This window comes from Perognathus longimembris, chromosome 10 (assembly GCF_023159225.1).
Source record: "Perognathus longimembris pacificus isolate PPM17 chromosome 10, ASM2315922v1, whole genome shotgun sequence".
NCBI lineage: Eukaryota > Metazoa > Chordata > Mammalia > Rodentia > Heteromyidae > Perognathus > Perognathus longimembris.
The window spans coordinates 48,527,160-48,543,412 of record NC_063170.1 but is presented as its reverse complement, the minus strand read 5'-3'; the positions used below and the strand labels follow the sequence as shown (position 1 = coordinate 48,543,412).

At 45.5% G+C, this 16,253-nt stretch overlaps 1 protein-coding gene across 1 annotated transcript; it reads right to left on the bottom strand.

The window, feature by feature from the left end:
- Window positions 1–7,493: 7,493 nt before the first annotated feature.
- Window positions 7,494–11,017, bottom strand: LOC125357942 (protein ATP6V1FNB). Its single transcript, XM_048354778.1, has 2 exons — window positions 10,507–11,017; window positions 7,494–7,612 (listed from the first exon to the last, which is right to left on the bottom strand). The coding sequence occupies exons 1-2, from the start codon at window positions 11,015–11,017 to the stop codon at window positions 7,494–7,496; spliced, it is 630 nt and encodes a 209-aa protein (XP_048210735.1).
- Between the last annotated feature and the right edge of the window lie 5,236 nt (window positions 11,018–16,253).

Genomic DNA, 16,253 nt, shown 5'->3' with positions numbered 1-16,253 from the left:
ACATGCAGCTTTCACAGCATGACTGGCACTTGCCAGCTATCGTTCTGGCAAACTCTGCAAGAGAGCACAAGGAATGGAGTTGTCCCCATTCTAGTTGTAAACCTCCTGTATATCTTAGGCTGCCTGGCCCAGCCCAGGCAGGGAACTGAGGTAGTCTTCAGGAAGGGGAAGTTCAACTTCATAGCCATGATGTTTAGTCTAGAGAGTCTGAGGCTTTGTGTGCATCAGAGTCCCCAGAGTCCATTCCTGCGCTGGCTCCCAGGCTCCAGAAACCCAGAGTCTGGTTTAGAAGCTGGGCCAGGCCCAGGAATCTTTGTGTTTAGCCATCACCCCCACCCTACCCACACCCACACAGCCAGGTCCACACACACTCACGGCAAGGCTACCTAAGGACCAGATCTTCACATCGTTCTCTAAGGGGACAGAACAGGGGCAGCATGGTCACTTTACAGTCATATTCAAGCTATGGGAGTCATATTCAAGCTATGGGAGCTTGTGCAGGAAGATTGCTTCCTTTCCCTCTCCAAGCCTAACACATAGTAAGCCATTAGTCAATGGAAACTACACATACATACATTAAGTATATTTCATAAGTATATATGTTATATAATATATATGTTCATGTATACATGCAAATGTACGTGCCCTTCCCAAGGGTCCCCTTGCCTGGCTCATATATTTGTGTGCTCAGCTTCCAGCTGGGTGGTGAACCCCACATTCCTGCCTCGTGAGTTCTCTGGTGGCATTAAGAACCCTTGAAGATGGGGCTGGGGATATGGCCTAGTGGCAAGAGAGCTTGCCTCGTATACATGAGGCCCTGGGTTCGATTCCCCAGCACCACATATACAGAATACGACCAGAAGTGGCGCTGTGGCTCAAGTGGCAGAGTGCTAGCCTTGAGCAAAAGGAAGCCAGGGACAGTGCTCAGGCCCTGAGTCCAAGGCCCAGGACTGGTAAAAAAAACAAAAAAACAAAAGAACCCTTAAAGGTGTTTGTCATTTGCAAAAACTTCTGCTGCCCCTCTGTTCTCTAGAAAATGTTTCTCCCATCAAATATCCTGAGAGCTTCCTTTTATTTTACTGAGTTGTGTGCCTTAAAACCTTCTGAGATCTTATCAGTTCAAAGAGCTTAGAGTGGAAAGTAGCCTTTGGGACAAAAAACAAACACTAGTTGCCTTTTTACAAGGTCCAGTGGTTCTGCACTAGCTCATGGAATTCTGAGCAGGGCACTAAGAGGTGGTATCCGATACATTCATTGTCTATGGATAGTGGAACTGAGGCCCAGAGAACTCAAAGAGTTCACTCAAGGTCACACAGCTAGAATTCAGGGGAGGCCACAGCCAACTCATAAATTGGTATGGTAAAGCGTAGTGTCTAGGACTATCACTTATTTTGGAGGTCACAGAAACAAACATTTAGTTGAGGAAAAATTTTGCATGCAATGTAAAGACGTATTTTCCAATACCAGCATAGTTATCAAATGCAATTTTAATGTTTTTGATGGAGGAAGGGAACTATGAGTGGAAAAATTCTTAGGGCCCACAAGTGTCATAATGAGGTGTTGGTGGAGCCCAAATTCAAATTCAGGTCTGTCTGCCTCACAAACCTGGTGTAACCCATATTACAGGTGAGGAAATTGGAGTTTAAGGACGCAGAGCCAAGGGGTGTCAGAAACAAGAATTGTTTCTAGCAGCCACCATTATGTGTGGTCTGATAGCACCCCCTGGTGGCCTCACAGGGAACTTCCTCGTAGTCAACAGGTGAAACCCAGCGGGCAGTGAGGACCTAGAAGGCCTGAACCCTCTGGCCCTTGAGCGCCAGGCTCTCTGCTAGGAGGGGTGATGGGCATTATACATCCTGCCCCACATGCACAACGCTGTCCCAGAGTAACCGCTGACTCTCAAGTAACACTGGTAAAATGCTTTGATTGCTTTGTCCAACACAAACATAGGTAGCCAACGTGCCATCTAAAATCTTCCAGAAACAGAATTTTTAGGGACTGGGAATATGGCCTAGTGGCAAGAGTGCTTGTCTTGTATACATGAATCCCTGGATTCAATTCCCCAGCACCACATATATAGAAAATGGCCAGAAGTAGCACTGTGGCTCAAGTGGCAGAGTGCTAGCCTTGAGCAAAAAAGAAGCCAGGGATAGTGCTCAGGCCCTGAGTCCAAGCCCCAGGACTGAAAAGAAAGGAAGAAAAAAAATGAAAATTTCTGTTTTATAAGTTTAAACTCAGTGGCGATCAGTACACTACAAAGCCTACCACGTATTTCTTATTTTTTAAGTTATTTGTCCAAATACACTTGTTTCTACCTTGCCTGTGGCTGTTTGTGCTACACTAGCCCAGTGAAATAGTCACATGGTTGGTACCAGACACCTCACAAAGATGAAAGTATTCCCTATCGAATGAACCCACAGAACTACGCCTACTTAATCTTTGATAAAGGGGCTAAAACAATAGTTTGGAAGAAAGATAGCCTCTTTAACAAATTGTGCTGGAAAAACTGGCTCAACACATGCAACAAACTAAAACTAGATCCTTATATATCACCCTTCACCAAAATCAATTCCAAATGGATTAAAGACCTCGAAATCAAAACAGACACCCTGAAAACACTAAAGGAAGAAGTAGGAGAAACACTTGGGCTCCTTGGCGAAGGATGGAACTTCCTTAACAAAGACCCAGAAAGGCTACAAATCAAAGAAAGGTTGGACAAATGGGACTGCATCAAACTGCAGAGCTTCTGCATGGCAAAGGACATAGCTCGCAAGATAAACAGAAAGCCCACAGACTGGGAGAAGATCTTTACCGGCCATTCAACAGACAAAGGCCTCATATCTAAAATATATGCAGAACTAAAAAAATTACCTTCCTCCAAAACAAAACCGCAAAGAACTAATAGCCCACTCATCAAATGGGCTAAAGACCTACAAAGAGACTTCTCTGATGAGGAAATGAGAATGGCCAAGAGACATATGAAAAAGTGCTCTACATCACTGGCCATAAAAGAAATGCAAATCAAAACAACATTGAGATTCCATCTCACCCCAGTAAGAATGTCATATATCAAGAAAACTAACAATAACAGTTGTTGGAGGGGATGTGGCCAAAAGGGAACCCTACTTCATTGTTGGTGGGAATGTAAACTGGTTCAGCCACTCTGGCAAGCAGTATGGAGATTCCTCAGAAGGCTAAATGTAGAACTCCCCTATGACCCAGCAACCCCACTTTTGGGTATTTATCCAAAAAACCACAAACAAAATCACAGTAAAGCCACCAGCACAACAATGTTCATTGCAGCGCAATTTGTCATAGCGAGAATCTGGAACCAACCCAGATGCCCCTCCGTAGACGAATGGATCAGGAAAATGTGGTACATATACACAATGGAATTTTATGCCTCTATCAGAAAGAATGACATTGTCCCATTTGTAAGGAAATGGAAGGACTTGGAAAAAATTATACTAAGTGAAGTGAGCCAGACCCAAAGAAACATGGACTCTATGGTCTCCCTTATTGGGAATAATTAGCACAGGTTTAGGCAAGTCATAGCAGAGAATCACAAGAGCCCAATAGCTATACCCTTATGATCACATAAGGGTAAGTGAAATGAACTCCATTTTATGGAAAGGATTGTTATATCACAGTTGTAACTACTTTCAACATCCCATGTGTATCTGTAGCTTCTACTATTGATGATGTTCTTGTATCACCTTCTTGTGATTGTATCTACACTATCTCTGTAATCTTATCTGAGTATATTGGAAACCGTGTATACTGGTATTAGAATTAGGAAATTGAACGGGAATACCAAAATTGAGAGACAAAGGGTAAAATAAGAGAAACAACAACAAAAGCAATACTTGCAAAACTGTTTGGTGTAAGTGAACTGAACACCTCAAGGGGGAAAGGGGGAGGGGGGAGGGGGGTATGAGGGACAAGGTAACAAACAGTACAAGAAATGTATCCAATGCCTAACGTATGAAACTGTAACTTCTCTGTACATCAGTTTTATAATAAAAACTTTTTTTTTTTTGGCCAGTCCTGGGCCTTGGACTCAGGGCCTGAGCACTGTCCCTGGCTTCTTCCCGCTCAAGGCTAGCACTCCGCCACTTGAGCCACAGCGCCGCTTCTGGCCATTTTCTGTATATGTGGTGCTGGGGAATCGAACCTAGGGCCTCGTGTATCCGAGGCAGGCACTCTTGCCACTAGGCTATATCCCCAGCCCTATAATAAAAACTTTAAAAAAAAAAAAAAAGAAAGAAAGTATTCCCTATCTAGGACCCCCCTGTTTTTTTTTTCCTCATCCTGGGGCTTGAACTCAGGGCTTGAGTACTATTCCTGAGCTCCCCCCCTCAAAGTTGATGCTTTACCACTTGAGCCACAGCTTCATTTCTGGATTTTTGGTAGTTAATTGGAGATAGGACTCTCATGAACTTTCCTGCCTGGGCTGGCTTTGAACTGTGAGCCTCATATCTCAGCCTCTTGAGTAGCTAGGATTAGAAGCGTGAGCCATCGGTGCCTAGCTATGATACAATTTTAAAATAATTAATGAGAACTTTATATTCTTGTCAATCTTTGAAAGGTATCTTTTTTTAAAACATACCAAGTGCCCCAATGGACCCCCCTGTTTTTTTTTTCCTCATCCTGGGGCTTGAACTCAGGGCTTGAGTACTATTCCTGTGTGGGTAAGACACACTTTGATAAGTGCTTGATGGCACACGTGTGTCCTGGTTATTGAACCAGACTGTGCTTAGAGATGCGTGAGGAATACGGTAATGGTGGTCACTAGATACATTAAGAATCCCTCCATCCCTTCTTAGCTGGCTACCCAGAGAAATTAAACCACTGTATTGAATTTACCTCTTTTCTCCAGCACAGTGCCAGCCCTATGGTGCCACCATGGAACAGTGGAAAAAACAGCCACTCTGACCATTTTCAGAAGCTCTGCTGTATGTGCAGACTCCTCTTCATAAAGCCTGCACTAGGGCAGCTGTCAGCTAAGCAGCTAACACACATAGGGCAGAGGAGATCATGATGTAGAAGTCAGGTGTCTAGAGCCAAGCACTAAGTACAGGAAGCTTCCCTTGTGCCACAGAGGTGTCCACTTGCTTCAATACAGCCCTTTTCACTCCACTCTGTGAGCTCCAAGATCTGACCCCTTATGCCCTAAGCTCCCACCCTAGGTCTGGCTATATCAATATTTATTGCATTCAACCAATTGATCCCAGAGAACCCAACAAGATTTTTGGTGTTCAGTTAATCAAGTGGTCAGGCATGGTGGCTCAGGCCTATAATATCAGCTACTCAGGAGGTAGAGATTAGGGAGTGTTGCTGTTTGAAGCTAGCATGGGCAAAAAGTGAGATTCCCATCTCAATCAATAAGCTTGGTGTGGTCATATACAACTGAAATCCCAGCTACATGGTAAGGCCAGAAGTGGGAAGCTTGGGTCCAAAGCTGGACCCAGGCAAAAACATGAGATATGAAAAAGGAGGTGGGTATGAGTCAAATGGCAGAGTGGACCCTTTCCTGCTAAAAACTAAAAATCATCCCATCTGCTCCAGTGTTCGAGGCTACCATGTGAGTTCCAGAAGAACCTATTTCCACAGAAGCCCCTTTGCACACAGTGCCTCCTGCTGCTTCTCACTCAAGGTTTTCAAGGCTGACTAGAGAAAACCAGGCCTGTTGTGTTGGAAGTTCTAAGGGCATAATGCCTCTGAGCTCGCAGGCTGAGGGACAGAGCAGTGGAAACTGAAGATCTCCTCCAGGGCTGATCCTCCAAGCACTGTTCTTTGTCTAGACTGAGGGTTTGTCCTTTGAGCCAGGCAGGCATGCTGATTCAACAAGGCCTACCCAGGAGCACTGTGGTCTGGCCAAGGGCTGCACCCTTTGGGATGATGATTTGGTCTCCTCCCATGCTGGGGCTTCTAAACAATGAGCTGCTACAGGCTCTGCTACAGCCATCTTTGATGTGTCTGGAGTTTTGCTTGAGAACACTTTCCCAGGAGAGACGGAAGTTTAGCAAGTTGGTCCCATTAAATAAGAACTGGCAGCCAGAAGGGAGGTGCGATGGCTTCAGGTCCCTCTAAAAAGCTATGTCCTCATGGCCACCGGTTCAGAATGTGTTCTGTTTGGAAAGAAAGTCCTTGCAGTTGAGAGGTCATACTGAGTCAGAGGAGTACCCTAATCCACATGATTGATATCCTTGACATGTGAAGACCATGTTTATTTTTATCATTTTGTGCCAGCACTGGGGCTTGAACTCAGGGCCCAGGCACTGTTCTATAGACTTTTTGATCAAGGCTGGTACTCTACTACTTGAGCCCCTCCCTTTTTGGTGGTTAATTGGGGATAAGGATCTCATAGGCTTTCTACCCTAGGCTGACTTCTAACCATAATCCTGAGATCTCAGCCTCCTGAGTTGCTAGGATTACAGGTGTGACCCACCAATGTTTAGTGCCCAGCAAAGACCACCATGTAGCTGCAAGCTAGGGAGCACTAGAGTTCCAGAAAGCCACTAGAGGCATGAAAGAGAAGCAGACTCCACTACAACAGTCACAGGGAACACAGCCCTGATGATATCTTGATTTTTTTTAACCCCCAGCCTCCAGATCTCTGATACAGTGAATTCTGCTGTCTTATCACATCCAGGTATAGTAGCCGGAGAAAATGAACACAGGAAGCACCACTGAGTTTGAGGTAGTGATTGTGCTTAGAATCCACATAGGGCAACCATCAGTTCCACCGGGCTCTGTAGCAGAGATGGGCTCAATGTGTAGGAATCTTTCCTCCTCTTCTTTGGCTTCTAGTTAGAGGACACAATGCAGCCATCTTCCACCTAGAAGTCATGTGACTAGGCCAGGGGTGGGGGTGGGAATCAGCTTCTCCCCTGACCAGCATGAGGGAAGTTATCCAGAGAACATTACATGGGACTATGGTATAAGAATAACAACTATGTTGGTGCAAGAAACAGGTTTCAGGGGTGTTTATTACAGCAGCAAGGTAGTCCTGAGTAATCTCTAAGAAATAAAGAGAGCAGCAACTAGAAAAAGAAACTGCTTTTTAACTGTGAACTACCCTGAGACCAAACAACTCTGCTACAAATCCCTTCAACAAAAGGCAGGGAAATAAAGAATAGGGAGATTTTTGCTTCCCTTAGCATCTTAAGGACTTAGCAAGTCCCTCTCCTGCCCAAGCCTGCTGATAGAGCATTGCAGACCCCCTAGGGTCCCCAGGAGCATCAGGCCCACACTTACTAGTGAGGGTGAAACTTGGGGTAGCTCTGGAGCAGGACTGGAGGTTTGTGAACACAGACAAGGGCCCCAGGGAGCCACCAGTACATCTTCGAGGCACGCTTGCCTTCCCTCCTTTCCAACTTGTGCAGCCAAGGGGGCAGAGCGCAACAGAACACGGAGCAAGGGGAGGCTGGCTGGCACCATCTTCCTTTAGAGTCCGATGGATCTCAGAGAAAGGACAGCAGCCACCGAGTTCACATGACCTGGTCTGTTCGCCGTGGACAGTGGAAGATGCCATTCTTGGTGTAGAATGACTTTGTGATGGGAAGGACTCTGGCATATGTTGGTGTCCTGAAGTTCTTCATGACAGGCCCTGAAACACAGCATAGGCTATGAGCAGCGGTCGCCTCCTCCTGCCAGGACCCCCTCTCCTAAAGGCCTGGAGGGCAGCAGAGACCTCCTGCTAGGACTGGGAGGACACTTGAAGCATCCGGGAATGGCCACTGTCTTCTTAGGCTCCCACCCCTACCTGCGGCCACCCAGGTCTGCGATCCAATAACTAAAAGCTAGGGCTGTGGGGGGTGGGGATAATACAGGAACCCCAAGGCTCTACGTTGACATCAGGCCCAAGATCATGCATGTCTTCCCAATGTCTGCTTACTCACTTCTCTCCACCTTCCAGCCATGGTCAAGATCTCGCCCATCCCACTGTTCCACATGGAAGACCCCTCCACCCCCACCCAGGTCTGCCCCAGGCTAAACTAGCTCCTAATGTGCCTATTAGCTGCAAAGCCTGCCTGTGGAGGCAACAGCAATGATGTTTGTAATATCAGTACTGTTCATAGCCGGGCACTAGGCTCTTGCTGTCTTCCTAGGTGAAAGAGGCACTATTTGCTGAGCATGTTGAAAAGACAGTGCCTTGGTGCCCTCTTTCTGTTTGTCTGCACCCTCTGGATAGAGCCCATCAGTCTCTAGGTTGTAAGGCTTATAGAATGTTCTGGAGATTCTGGGAACAACTGTAAGCTAAGTAGAACTCTGGAGGACAACAGTCTCCGTGTCTCTGCTGAGAAGCCATGGCCTGGAAGTCCAGGGCGTCCAGTCAGCCCCTTCCTGTGGCCCAGGCCAGTGACCAGGCCAAACACAGGGCGGCCAGATACAGCACAATTCCAGATGATCACAAATAACTTTTAGTATATGCCTCATGACACATTTGGAGTATTCTCTTACTAAAAATTTTTGTCTGAAACTCGAGAGACAAGGCAGCTAGTGGCTCATGCCTCTAATTCTAGCTACTCAGGAGGCTAAAATCTGAGGCTCAAGGTTCAAAAACCTACCCAGGTCAGACACTGGTGGTTCATGCCTATAGTCCTAGCTACTCAGGAGGTAGAGATCTGAGGATCGAGGTTCAAAGCCAGCCTGGGCAAAAAAATTCCATGAGACCCTCTCTAACCACCAGAAAACTGGAAGTGGGGCTATGGATCAAAGTGGTAGAGTGCTAGCCTTGAGCAAAACAAAACAAAAACAAACAAACAAACAAAAACCTCAAGGATAGTGACCAGACCTGGAGTTCAAGCCCCACAATTGATGAAAGACAAAAACAAACCCAGGCAGACAAATTCAAGAGCCTAGTATTTCTAATTAATCAGCAAAAAGCCAGAAGTGGAGGCAAGGTTCCAGGAGAAGAGCTCTGGCCTTGAGCAAAAAAAGTTCAAGCCCCAGTACTTATATGAGAGATGAGACAGACAGACACCCAGTCATTTTACTTGCTATGGCTGCCACCTACTGGAAGACACGGACACAGATCTGTGGGTGCGGGAGGAGAGGAAGACACCCCATGATGGCCTATGCTGAGACTTGCTCTGTGAACACAGACTCCTGTGCAGTAAATGCTTTCCAGCTCACTGCTCCCAAGTCCCCTCCCCAGACACCCACTTACCCAGGCAGTTCCATCTAGGCTGATAGTCCTGTCCTGATTTCTCTCCTACAGTCCTGATTTGTTGTTGTTATCAGTCATGGGCTTGAACCCAGGGACTGAGTGCTGTCCCTAAGCTCATTTGCTCAAGGCAAGCGCTCTACCACTTTGAGCCACAGCTCCACTTTGAGTTTTCTGGTGGTTCATTGGAGATATGGACTTTTCTGCCCAGGCTGCCTTTGAACCATGATTCTCTGATCAGCTTCCTAAGGAGCTAGGATGACAAGGTGTGAGCCACCAGCATCGAGCTTCAGCCCTGATTCTTAAAGCCAAGACTGTAGCTCAGCAGCAGCTGCTGCTGCTGCTGCTAGTTTGTTCCCTCAGCCCTTCCATGTTTCAAAGCGCGTGCTGAATTGGAACCTGCCTTTTCACAAGGCCCCACTGGATTCTGCACACAGTAAAGCCTTGAAAAACATACCCCCATCCATCCCTCAGTGCTACATCATGTAATCTACTTTTATCTCCAGGAACAAAAGATGCCTGCTCAATAACTTTATGTGTGTGTCCATACTAGGGATTAATCTCAGGGCCTTATGCTCTTGCTTAGCGTTTTCACGCAAGGCTGGAGCTTTATTACTTGAGCCATACCTCCAGCTTTTCACTGGTCAATAGGAGAAAAGTGTCTCATGGACTTGCCTGCCCAAGCTGGCTTCCAACTTTAATTCTCAAATCTTAGTATCCTGCCATCCTCAGTAGCCAGGATTACAGGCATGAGTTACTGTATCTTGGCTCAATAACATTTGCTAATTAATTAATTAATTTGTCAGAATTCAAACCCAAGCCTCCTGGTTTCTGACAGCCATTTTATCGAGTTTGTTCATTTCTAAGGTCCAGAGAACTTAAGGTACTTGTCTGAGATCACCCTATTTAGAAGTAGTAGAATCAAGATTTGAACTCACACCAATTCCAAATCAAGGTGTCATTCTCAAGTTTGTGTTCATTCATTTGTTCATTCATACCCGAATCTCAAACTGGGAACCGAGAGGACATGCATGAACTTTATAAAGAAGCCCTGGACCCCCAGAGACTCCCCAGAATTGGGATTACAGTGGGCTGCATACTGGAAAAGCTACAGAACCTGCTGAGAACATGCTAAGAAATTCAGCCCAGCAGAGGGAGGGGCAAGTGAAGAGACCAGACCATGCAGTCCTGCAAGTGAGCAGATTCCTGGCCTGCTTTGGGGTACTGAGCTAGTGGCATGCACTGAAAGAGAGAAATGATAAAGAAAGAGGCAAGGGAGGGGGTTCAGTCTTGCTTGTCAAAGGCCTGGAATGGCAAGAGGGTTGTGGCCTTACCCACGTGCCAGCCATATTCCCAGGATGACAAGATGGGGTACTGGAACTTCTCCATTGGCGTCTTCTGATTGCGCTCTCTGAAGTATTGAGCCCGGCCTTGGCCATCATAAGAGATGCCTTGGTACAGAAGCTTCAGCGTACTGGAGGGGACACGCTTCATGTCTAAGTCTTCTGGCCTTCTCTGGTCTGCTAGCTTGTGTGTGGCCCCTCTGGCCTGCCTAAACCTGTCTTCCTTGGGTGGGTGACCCTGGGCACTCCTGGGTCTGGGCAACTGGTCCTGGGACCACTGGGTTTCTGGTGGTTTCAACTGCACCTTCTTGCTGCTGGGAGGCACTGGGTCCATTGCCAAGGATGCTTTCAGTGGAGCCTGCAAGGGCTGTTTCTTTGGCTTGGTCCTATCCTTCAGGTACCGTTGGCCATAGCGGATATTCCAGTTGGCCCTGATGGCAGCCTCCTTCTGGATTTGCTCCTGCCAACAAGCCTGGGCCTGGGAAACAATCAGTTCCCTCATGGCTAGGGCGGGGAAGAAAGAACAATGCTGTCTATAGCCTATTGCTCTGAAGCCTGTGTTTGAGGGCTAGTGTCTGTCTCCTAGGAAACAAGTAGCCAATGAGAGCAGGGTTGCTAAGGTTCTGCTGGAGTGGAGGGGCTGGGCCAGGGAGGACACACACACACACACACACACACACACACACACACACACACACACACACAGAGGCAGGACTAATTAGGCTGGAATTAGGCTGGTCACAACCGGATGTGGATATCTGGCAGGGAAGCCCTGTTCCATACTAAGGGAACTGGGCCTGGGGTGTCACCCTCATAACCTAGAGGTCCCTTAGGGCAGGGAGGTGTTAGGAGCCACTGCCTCTAGTCCATATAGCAGACCTTGATGTGCTCCTGTAATGCACCAGGAACCCCAGAGGATCCAAAAACAAGCCCAGACTCCACCTGCAGGAAGGTCTGAACGCATGGCCAAGGTTTTTCCATCGTAACTCTGAAGCTAGGGTTCTCACTGCTCAGCTTCGCTACTGCGGACTTAATGACCTTGTCTAGACACAGATGGCAATGGGGTCGTGAGTGTGAAGTTCAATAGTGTACGCAGTACTTGGGGCAGAATCTGGCCTAGTGGATGTGCTCCATCAACATCTGCTACGATTTGACAAGGTGAAGGTACACATGTGCAGAAAGATCACAGTGAAATTCCCCTTGTACAGCTAAGGTATGCTAATAATCTTATTTTAAAAGTTTAAAAAGCCAGGAACCAGTGGCTCATGCCTGTAATCCTAGCTACTCAGGATTGTTGTTCAAAGCCAGTCCAAGAAGGAAAGTCTATGAGTCTTCTCTCCAATTGACCACCAAAAAGCTAGAAGTGGAACTGAGGCTCAAGTGGTAAAGGGAAAGCCTTGAGCAAAAAAGCTCAAGGACAGTGCCCAGGCCTTGAGTTCAAGCCCCAGCCCGCATGCGCACACACGGAAAGAGTGAAAAAGAAGAAGAGACCACAAGTAACCTAAAAACAAGGTCCCTTTTTGAATATTTTAAATATTAAACTTCTAACTTTTGAATGGCTGGCAAAGATTTTCCTCCCATTCTATGGGGTTGTCTCTTGGCTCTGGTATTTGCTTCTTGCATTTAATGATAGCCGTGTTTTCATGTTCGGAGAGGATCTTTTTTCAATAATACCTTAGATTCTTTTTAATTTAACTTTTAAATTTTATTTTATCATTTTGGGTTTTTTCATTTAATTTTTAAACTCATAATTATAAAGGTGATGTACAGAAGGGTTATAGTTTTATCAGTCAGGTAATGAGTACATTTTTTGACGTCACCCATTCCTTTGCTCGCTTCCAGTTATTTGTTGTTGCTGTTGTGTTGTTGTTGTTGTTGTTGTTATAAAGGTGATGTACAGAGATGTTACAGTTACATGAGTCAGGTAAAGAGTACATTTTTATTTGGGCAATGTCACCCCTTCCCAGTTTTTCCCTCCCATTCCCACTCACAAGTTTTACAGTTCATTTTCACCATAGTGTCTTGTATCACTGTAGCATTTGTTTACCCTTTGTCCCTCTGTTTCTATGGCTCCCCTTACCCTCTCAAAGACAGATAAATGAACAAATAAGACAGAAAACAACAGCAAAGAAAAAAACTCATTTCCATTTCCTGGAGTTCATTTCTATAAATATTATATAATCAGAGGCACATAGGCATTGTGCTTTGTGTTCTTCTCCTAAGAATATCCTCCTTTGGTCTCACTGTGTGTGAATGCCTTGAGTCCTGTATATTTTATCATGTCCCAATGTAGTATAGAATCTAGTTTCCACATATGAGAGAAAACATGTGCACTTGTCTCTCTGAGCTTGGGTTACCTCACTTTACATGATCTGTTCTAGGTCCATCCATTTCCCTGCAAATGACATAACATTATTCTAATAGCTGTGTAAAATTCCATTGTGCATAGATAACATATTTCTTTGATCCACTCATCTATTGTAGGGCATCTGAGCTGTTTCCATAGCTTGGCTATTGTGAATACTGCAGCAATGAACATGGATGTGCAGGTGTCTTTATGGTATTCTAGCTTGTGATGCTCTGGGTAGAAGCCCAGGAGTGCTATGGCTAGGTCTTAGGGAAGATCTATGCTTGAACTTTTTTTAATTTGACGCATTCTCACTTGTCAGTTCTTCTTCTTTTCTTGGCAAATGGAATCCTATTTGGAAAATAATCTCCTGTGTCTTTTTCTTTTAGAGATTTCTCTATACTTAACGAGTAGATTTAAGGTTCTTACTTTGAATTCTTTGACATATTTGGAAGTGATTTTTGTAAAGGGTGAGAAATGGGGCCAAGTTTTAGTCTCTTGCAAGTGAATAACAAGTTTTCCCAGCATACTTTTGTTTCTTTTAAAAATTTCTTTATTGTCAAAGTGATGTACAGAGGAGTTACAGCTTCATACATAGGGCAGTGCATACATTTCTTATCCAACTTGTTACCTCCTTCCTCATTTTTCCTCCACCTTCCGCCACCCTCCCCCCCCCCCCCCCCCGCATAATTTTTTAAAGAGGTCATATTTTCTCTAGTATGTTTCTGGCTCTTTTGATTTTTTTTTTTTTGCAAGTCCTGGAGCTCAAGGCCTGCATACTGTCCCTGAGCTTCTTTTGCTCAAGGTTAGTAGGTTAGTGCTCTACCACTTGAGCCATGGCACCATTTCCAGCTTTTTCTGTTTACGTGGCACTGAGGAATCGAACCCCAGTGGCTCCTTTGATTTTTAAGGGTTTTATATCTTGCTACATCTCTGAAGGTGTTTATCAGATCTAAGAGGGTTGGTTTTTGTTGTTGTAGTTGTTTGGGTCTTGTTTTTTTTTTTATAGATGCTGGTCCTAGGGCTTGAGTTTAGGGCTTGGATACTGTCCCTGAGCTTTTGTGCTCAAGGCTAAGTGCTCTACAACTTGAGCCAGAGCTCCACTTCTGGCTTTTTTGGTGGTAGAGATAAGAGTCTCATGGACCCTTCCTGTCTGGGCTGGCTTTGAACCACGAGCCTCAGGAATGAGTCACTGGCACCTGATCTAGAATTTTTTTTGGTGGAGTCTATAGGGTCTGTAAGTAGAGGATCATATAATCTTCATCTCTCTCTCTCTCTCTCTCTCTTCCTCTCTCTCTCCCTCTCTTCTTGCCCTATTGCTCTGGTGGAGAATTCCAGTGCCATAATGATTTTTTTTGGAGATAGTCTCACAGGGTGATCCAGGCTGATATCAGACTCCCAATCCACCTGCTTCAGTTTCTGGAGTTGCTGGGATTACAGGCTTATCCTGCTGTGCCCAGTTTGTGGCCTCATTTCTGGCGTGGTGATGTTTCAGGGCCCACTGTCAGTAGGTGGGATTGGTCAGGCCTCAGATAGGGACTTTTACTGTGTTCTCTCACTTATTACAGAAATTTACAAAAAATCTGTCTAATGTCACTTTCCAGATAAAGACAGAGGCTCCACCATGCTCAATGGTTGCACTGGCATCAACCCTAGTAGCAGTCAAGACTTTCATTGGTGTGATCAGATACCCAAGGGAGCAACTAAAGGAAGGAAAAACGTATTCTTTACTTCATGGCAGACAGGAAGCAGAGGAAAGCTCGACGGGACAAGGGCAAGATACAGATACCAATGACAAGCCCCTAAGCAACCTACTTCTTACTCTTTTTTCTTGTGCTGTCCCTGGGGCTTGAACTCTGGGCCTGTGCACTGTCCCTGAGCTTTTTCGCTCAAAGCTAGCACTGTACCATTTGAGCCACATCCCTACTTCCAGCGTTTTGGAGGTTAATTGGAGATAAGAGTCCCATGGGCTTTCCTGCCAGGTCTGGCTTCAAAATGTGATCCTCAGATCTCAGCCTTCTGAGTAATCTAGGATTACAGGCTTGAACTATCAATACCCACTCTCTTCTTTTTTAACTAGGCCTCACATCCTGCTTCCCCCACCCCCCCAACCATGCCATCATGTTATAAATCAACCAAGCAATCCATCCATCTGTTAGGTCATCACCCTCAGGATCCAATTTTCTCCCAAAAGTCCATGCGCTGGCAACTGAGACCTCAGCAGATGAGCTGGTGGGGAACATTACATATTCAGATAATAATATTCGGCCTCCTGTCCCCAAAGGCTCAGGTCTATCTCATAATGAACGCAGCATTCAGTCCATGGCCAAAAGTCTCTGTCGTCTTCAGAAGGCTTCCAAATCCAAGTGAATGAGTGTAAGATCAAAACCAATTTATATTGTCCAAAGATAACAGTGGTAGAAAGTAAACATTCCCATTCCAAACAAGAATGGATACATAGGAAAAAGGGATGAGATCAAAACAGGACTCAAACTCAGCATGAGAATATTATTACTATTTTGTGTGTGTGTGCATCAGTCCTGGGGTTTGAATTCCTGGCTTGACTTCTATCCACGAGCTGTTTTGCTCAAGGCTAGTGTTCTACCACTTGAAACACAGCTCCACTTCTTGCTTTTTGGGTAGTTAATTGGAAATAAAAGTCTCTTGGACTTGCCTGCCCTGGCTGGATTGGAACCATGATTCTCAGATCTCAGCACCACCAGTGCCTGATTCCACATGGCCTGTCTTAGGCCATGTGGAAACTTAGAAACGACTTGTGCTAAAAAGCATTAGCTCCTTTTGGTCTCTCTTCCTCCATTCTACATCTCTGAGTCTTTCTCTCTTGTAGTCACCTTGGAATTCAGGAAGGGCAGGACCAATTGATAACATCTTTAAGATGAGGGATGAAACAACCTTCAAGGAAAGAAATATCAGAGCCTGCACAAAACAGATCATCCCCTCAGACAACAATACCTTTCTTATTGTGACCAGGTGCCCAACTGCTTGGCCATTCTGAGATAGTAATCAACCAAACCATTTATTTGCTTGGGACTCTAATAATTATGCCTCTCTCGCTTGCTCCTTGCCCCAATACTTTATCTAAATCTTAAGAGATTTAGTTTATGTCTGTATCTTTTATATTTTTGTCAGTCTTGGGGCTTGAACTCAGGTCCTGAGCACTGTCCCTGGCTTCCTTTTGCTCAAGGCTAGCGCTCAACCACTTGAGCTACAGTGCCATTTCCAGCTTTTTCTGTTTATGTGGTGCTGAGGAATCAATCCCAGGGCTTTGTGCATGGTAGGCAAGCACTCTACTATCAAGCCACACTCTCAGCCCCCATGTCTGTATCTTAAAGATGGGCTGAAGTGCAGACTTGCTTCTTCCCACAGGGTA